This window comes from Meleagris gallopavo, chromosome 5 (genome assembly GCF_905368555.1).
Source record: "Meleagris gallopavo chromosome 5, MGAL_WU_HG_1.1, whole genome shotgun sequence".
Lineage (NCBI taxonomy): Eukaryota > Metazoa > Chordata > Aves > Galliformes > Phasianidae > Meleagris > Meleagris gallopavo.
This window is the reverse complement of record NC_139408.1, coordinates 16,316,395-16,322,852: the sequence shown is the minus strand read 5'-3', so window position 1 is coordinate 16,322,852 and position 6,458 is coordinate 16,316,395. Positions and strand designations below refer to the sequence as shown.

General features: G+C 60.9%; 1 protein-coding gene across 1 annotated transcript; it reads right to left on the bottom strand.

The window, feature by feature from the left end:
• Window positions 1-1,050: 1,050 nt before the first annotated feature.
• Window positions 1,051-5,078, bottom strand: LOC146544254 (scavenger receptor cysteine-rich type 1 protein M130-like). Its single transcript, XM_085224486.1, has 12 exons — window positions 5,012-5,078; window positions 4,579-4,899; window positions 4,189-4,503; window positions 3,807-4,109; window positions 3,392-3,706; window positions 3,000-3,314; window positions 2,619-2,927; window positions 2,189-2,542; window positions 1,920-2,072; window positions 1,747-1,836; window positions 1,585-1,668; window positions 1,051-1,432 (listed from the first exon to the last, which is right to left on the bottom strand). The coding sequence occupies exons 1-12, from the start codon at window positions 5,073-5,075 to the stop codon at window positions 1,269-1,271; spliced, it is 2,787 nt and encodes a 928-aa protein (XP_085080612.1). The 5' UTR covers window positions 5,076-5,078; the 3' UTR covers window positions 1,051-1,268.
• Between the last annotated feature and the right edge of the window lie 1,380 nt (window positions 5,079-6,458).

The following is a 6,458-nucleotide window of genomic DNA, read 5'->3' as shown; positions in this document are numbered from 1 at the left end:
GGGACCGATGGAGCATAGGATGGACCTACATCTCACGACCACATGCCTCCAGAAAAACCACTGAGCACTGGCCCATGAAAGAGCACGAACTTTCACCATACACTGATCATTGCTCGTCTTCAATTGCATCAACATGCATCGCGACGAGAAATTGTTTAAGTGTCGTGATGTTTTGGATCTCTGTATTAGGGAAGGCACACCCTCCAGTTAACTCAATCACTGGATCATGCCGTGAAGGGGTGGAGTGTATGGGAACTATTGAGTCATGGCCTGAATGACTGATTGATCACCTGAGGCAAGCAGTGAGTCAGCTGCAGGAGCACAGGTGAAGGCAATTCAGCGGTGTGACCAGAGGGGGTGGAGCCTGGCTGCACCTCTCCTAGACCCCATGTGAGGGACAATTGCCACTGGGGTATGATCTGTTTCTGGAGATCCCTCTCTTTGGCGTTTTCTACTGCAAGCTTAGCACATGAGTGAGCATTTCCTTTCTTTTGCTTGTCTGTTTCCATCACGATAATCTATCTAACTGTAAAACCTGTAAAACACCATCCCAACTATGCCACTCTGCTAAATACACATTTGTTAACTGTACAGTGTGGAAAGACTGCAAATGTGTGTAGAGATACATACACTACAGTTATCCTCTGACTTTCTGTAACTGCTTTCTGCCCTTTTCTGTTTGTATCTCCCCTCGAGTCTGTTTACAGCTCTCTCCCCCATGGCACACTGGGGGCAGGGGCGGAGTGAGCGAACGGCCGGGTGCTGCTCAGCTGCCTGCCGGGTGAAACCACAGCGTGTGGCAGCGTGCCTGCACCTGTGTGCCTGTGGGGACCCGTGGTCCTTGTTGTCCTTCCACTGCAGCGCAGCAGTCATGGGAGCCATCCCACCTCATCTCTGTCAGCTTTTACACTCTTCTTACACTTTTCACACTTACCCCCGTGCCCAGAGCCAAAAGGGCGGTCTCTGAAATCTGTCTTTGCCCCAGAGCCCCGAGGGACGACTGACAGACTCAGGTACAGAAGCCAAGGCTGGAAGTGACTTTCTGCGGAGATTTGGCTTTTTAATAAAGAAGAGATACTCATTAGGAAAGAGTTACAGAAAATTATTTTTAAAAGTCAATTTGCTGTTGTGTCTCAGTTTCAGGAAGGAGAATGGAGCAGATTGCTGCTGTTCTGTGCAGCAGGCAGGGAAAGGTGATGCTGCCAAGGCCAGGGCTGCCCCTTCTTGGGGACAGAGGTCCCTGTTCCAGCCATGTCCTCATGACCTGCTCACAGCGATGTGCCCAGGGTGCTGACACCAACGTCGTCATATCCTGTGTCCACGGGGGGCTGTGCGGGGGCTTCCCCGGGGTGAGGAGTGGGGGAATGCTCCGGCACAGCCATAGCATCGTCGTAGCCATGTGAGGGGCTGTGCTGGGGCTGGGCAGGGTAATCTGTGACAGACACAGACAAGCAAGTGGTGAGGACACAGCCAGGAGGGGCTTCATGCTCTCACCTCCCCATCAAAGTTGTTTGGCTGCATCTCCTCAGAAGGTTACCCAGTGCCTTTCTGTCCTCACAGTGCACCTTGTGCCTGTGCTCCTACCTGGGGACACCTGGAGGTCGCTCTCATCTACACCGTCCCCACTGTGATCTGACAGTTTTCTCCCTGAGCCCTGGGACAGGGAGCCTGGAGGGGAAGAGAGTTGTAGGGGACATGACAGTGGATGGGGACAGCCACAGGCACTGATGACCCTCCTGCTCCCACCTGTGTGGCTGGGCACTTCCTGGTAATCAGGCATCAGGCTGTAGTCCAGCTCCTCATACACAACCTCAGAGGCAGCATCCTTGCTGGGTTCTGCAAGGCAGCATGCATGGCACCAGTGCCCGTGGTGTCCATGGTTCTGCCCCGCATTGTGGAACCCCCAGAGTGCTGCCCACCTTGGCACTGGGCCCATGTGCGGTGTGCCAGAACAGCCAGGGCGGCCAGGGCCAGGCACAGCAGCGTCCCCAGGACCACGCACAGCACCGTGAGTGCTGACACACTCCTGGGTGCTGCAGCTGCAGTCATGGGGACAGCGCTGTGGGTGAGAGCTGTGGGGCAGTGATGGGAAGCGTGAGGCCCCATGGGGATCTCATGGCAGCAGTTAGAGGACAGCGAGCACGGATAAAACCATTTGTTGAGGTGTATCTGTCCCGGTGGCTGCTACCTGGGGCTGGGCTGGTGGCCTCACTGCTGTCCCTGGTGTCCTCATCACACACGATGTGGGTGATCCCAGTGGTGTCGCATTCCTGCAGCTGCCAGGGCGCTGAGGGGCAGCGCCAGAATGAGCGGGCCCCCTCCTCACAGCTCACCCAGCTCAGCCAGGCGGGCTCTGAGCCCACTGCAGCGACGAGTTCTTCCAGCCTCCCCCCAGTGCCACATCCCAGATGACGGCAGACGGCAGTGGCCGTGGCAGGGCTGGTGCCATTGGCGCAAACAGGACCCCAGATCCCCTCATGCAGCACCTCCAGGCGCCCACGGCATCTGCTGCTTTCTCCTGTCAGCCGCAGGTCCAGCAGCCCTGCAAGGAGGTCAGGGGATCACTGCACCCCGAGGGCAGTGGTGCTGCTCCCATCCAGAGGCATGCTGGCACTCACCTGAGCACACAGCGCCCGCACCACCGCCAAGCTGGCACCCATGCTGCACTGGGGCCGGGCAGTGCCAGAGAGCATCCTCTGTCCCAGAGCAGCCTCCAGCACCCGGCCACAGCGTCCCAGTGCCAGGCCCAAAGCGCTCAGAGCCAGGTGCGTCCAGGGCCCATCCACAGCTCAACTGGCGACAGACGACGGTGGCATCCTGCAGGGTCCAGGTGTCCTGGCAGACGGTGCCCCAGATGCCTTCACTGTACACCTCCACCCTGCCAGCACAGCGCCCTGGGCCGCCCATCAGCCTCATTTGCCGGCTGCCTGTGTGGGAGAGTGTTGGGCTGGGGATGGGGATGGCACCGTTTTGCTCATGGCCCTTCCTTGTGCACCCACCTGAACAGGCGATGACCAATTCCTCAGGAATCTTGCTGGGCTCTCTGGCCATTCCCGAGGTGTTACACTGTGCCAGGAGCTCCTCACTGCCAACACAGCGCAGCTCCTGCAGCTCCATGGGGCCTGAGCCGTTGTCCGGCACAGCATGGATTTTCTCAGGCACACCGCAGCCCAGCTGCCGGCACGCCACGGTGGCAGTGCCGTTGTCCCACAGCCCCACAGACACACGGGCCCAGACACCGGGGCGCACGGCCACCTCCAGCCATCCGTCACAATGGCTTGCCCCACCGTGGAGCCTCAGGAGCTTGGTGACACCTGCAACAGCCTGGCTGTGCAGTGGGAACAGGCATTGCTCCCCTCCTGCTGGAGCTCCCCGTGGTCCCCACACTCACCTGAGCAGTTGACGGCAGCGGTGTGCCCAGTTGGGCAGGCGGGCTGCCCCAGCACTTCCACAGGGCACTCACCCGGGTGCCGCTCATTCCCACTGCACCTGAGAGCATCACGTCGCAGTGTCCCCATCCCTGTCCCAAAATGGCCCGGGGGGGGCAGGGATATGGCAGAGCCACAGCCCAGGTGGTGGCAGAGGACATGGGCGTCAGGCAGGTCCCAGGCAGTGGCACACAGGGGCCCCCACATCCCTTGTGCCTCCACCTCCACTTGCCCAGTGCAATCTGAATCTCCATTCACCAGCCGGAACCCAGTGTAGGCTGCAGCAGAGAGAGGATACTGGGGTTGGTGGAGCAAGGGACCCCCCCACCTACACCGCACTGCGTGGTGCTGATACAGATCCACAACCCCTGCACTTACGGGAGCAGATGATGGCTGCGGGTTGGGTGCAGTTCTGGATGTCAGGAGGCCTCTGTGTGCAAGCGGACAGGAGGGGCTCGGTGCCGTTGCACTCAAAGGCACCATGCCAGAATGGCCCGTCTGCTGCCCCAAAATGTCCAGCCTCCGGTAGGGCCAGTGCTGTACCGCAGCCCAGCTCTCTGCAGACGACCTGGGCGGCCATGAGGTCCACGTGGCCGTGACAGACGCTGACCCAGGCCCGGCCCTGCCGCACCTCCAGCCTCCCTGAGCACTCACTGTCCCCTCCAGCCAGCCGGGAGAACCCTGTCAGGAGAGGTGGGCTGCTGGGCTGGGGGATGTGGGCGATGTGTTCCCCACTGTGCTGCATGTCCCCAGCTCTCACCTTGGCAGATCACAGTGGCGTTATAATCATGACGAAAATTGTAGGGACCCCAATGCTTAATGTTACAGTCCCAGATGGCCTTCTCGTTTCCATTGCAGTTGATAAAGCCCAACATTAGGGTACTGTGGTCTTGTAATAATTGTGAGGTAAACTTGGTGTGAGCAGCCGAGCCGCAGCCCAGCTGCTGGCACACCACCTCAGCATCATCCATGTTCCAGGCATTGTCATACACCGTTCCCCAGCGTCCCCGCAGCTTCACCTCCACTCTCCCCTTGCAAGGTCCCCCATCGTCCACCAGCCGCAGCTCCAGCGCCTCTGCATCAGGGATTGGCCTCAGCTCCACCCAAGGGATCCTGGCACTCTGTTCCCTTCCCAGATACATCAACTCACCTGAGCAGATCACCCCAACATCCCACTCATGGCCACAGAAGTGCTTGCCCCAGCCGTAGTGAGAGCAGTCCTGCAGGGTGGACTCAGTGCCGTCACAATAGTATGGTTGCAGCCAGATGCGTCCCTTGCCTTGCCCAAATGGGGCATATGGGGACGTATGGGCTACTGTGCCACAGCCCAGCTGCCGGCACACGACGCGAGCTTCTCGCGTGTCCCAGTGTATGTCGTAGCTGCAGATGGAGCCCCATTCGCCCTCGTGCTTCACCTCCACCCGACCGGCACAGCGCCCACCGCCATCCACCAGCCGCAGCTCCTCGCTGCCTGTGGGCACCCCGGGGAGGTGGCTGAGCCTGGGGTTGCCCGTCCCATGGCTGCAACCCTGCCCCTCTGCTTCCCTCTCATCCCACAGCCACCCCACTGCCCCACAACTCACCCATGCAGAGCTGCACGCAGAATAGCAACCCCAGCACCCCGGCAGGCATCATCATGGCCCACATGCACAGCCTGCAGCTCAGGATGGGGAGGGGGAGATATAGGCAGCCCCTGCTGGCAGGAGCCAATGGGGATGGCGAGGTGCGGTGGGAGCCGTTATCAGCAGGGTTATCAGCCGCCTGCCGGGTCCCAGCCTCCAATAACCTGCTTCGTGCCCAAATATGAGGCTTGTCTCCGCTTCTGGTGTCACGCAGCCCCACCACGGGGCTCACTGCCTGTGTGTCACCAAGGGGAGTCCACCTGCCTGGGTTCTCATGTCTCTGAGCATGGGCTGGGGCTCTGGCTGTGCCCATGCAGAGAAGGTCCCCACAGGGACAGGACCGACTCCAAAAATTGACTCCCTCTGCACTCTAGTGCGTACCACATTATAGTGTGGCCCTAGAGCTGCCTTTGTGGTTCCTCAGGCAGCAGTGGGGGTGAATAAGGTCCCATGCTGGCAGCGGGGCCCTTGCATCAGCTGTTGGGACACAGCACTGCCTGCATCTGGGTACAAGTGGACCCAACATCCTCCCCGCAGCACAGGCAGGAGGGGATGTTTTCTCCATGCAGGAACCCATTGTGAGCACCGACCTCACACAGCTGCCGTGCCACCTGCACAGAAGCAATGCAGTGCATAAGATGACGCTCTTCTATTTGAGCCTGCAGCATGCAGGAAGAGGTCTTGCTGCCCCGCTTTGCTATCGCCGCTGCAGGAGCAGACACAGGGACAGCTGCAGATTGTTGCAGTCCCAGGGCTGTGCGGCTGCTGCGAGGACAGTACAGAAACCCCAACTCTGCAGTGGAAGGAAGGCTGCAGGCTGAGCTGTCCCTGCCCGTGTCCCCGCATGCAGCCCGGTGCTGGGGAAGGAGGAAGTGTGCGATGGGTGTGCGGGCGCTTTCAAAAGCGAAACCCTGCCTGTCCACAGGACTGGGACGTGGGGCAGCGCCCGGCCCCGCTGCAGGGTCACAGCGTGGTGGCACGGCTCGGTGGGCACCGGGGGCTCCTGGGAACACGGCTGCAGGGCCGGGCTCCTGCTGAGGGTGTGGGGATGCAACGTGCAGGACGGAGATGCCGGCAGCACCCGGGCGTCGCTCCCGGCTCGCTGTGCTCGTGGCGCAGAGCTCCGGCCCTGCCCTGCTCTCACGAGAGCACCAGCACGGCCTCCCAGCGGGTCGCAGCGGGGCCCAGGAGGCAGCAGAGGCCCAGGAGGCAGCAGGGCTCAGCAGGGCGGGGCATACAGCTCTGCCAGCAGTACCAGCCGGCACTGCAGCACGGCTCCGGGCCCAGCTGAGAGGCCCCAGCAGGAAGGCCCGGCCTGCGTGGGAGGGACCAGCGCTGCCAGCCAGGAGGCCGCCATTCCTCCTGGCAGCGGCACACTGCGGTGGCACGGAGCTGATGGGGCAGGACA

Coding starts and splice junctions, on each gene's coding strand:
- LOC146544254 (XM_085224486.1), bottom strand. CDS start 5,075: ATGTGGGCCATGATGATGCCTGCCGGGGTGCTGGGGTTGCTATTCTGC. Junction 4,504..4,578: donor TGTTGGGGTGATCTGCTCAG/GTGAGTTGATGT, acceptor TCCCTGATGCAG/AGGCGCTGGAGCTGCGGCTG. Junction 1,433..1,584: donor CGACCTCCAGGTGTCCCCAG/GTAGGAGCACAG, acceptor TGTCTGTCACAG/ATTACCCTGCCCAGCCCCAG.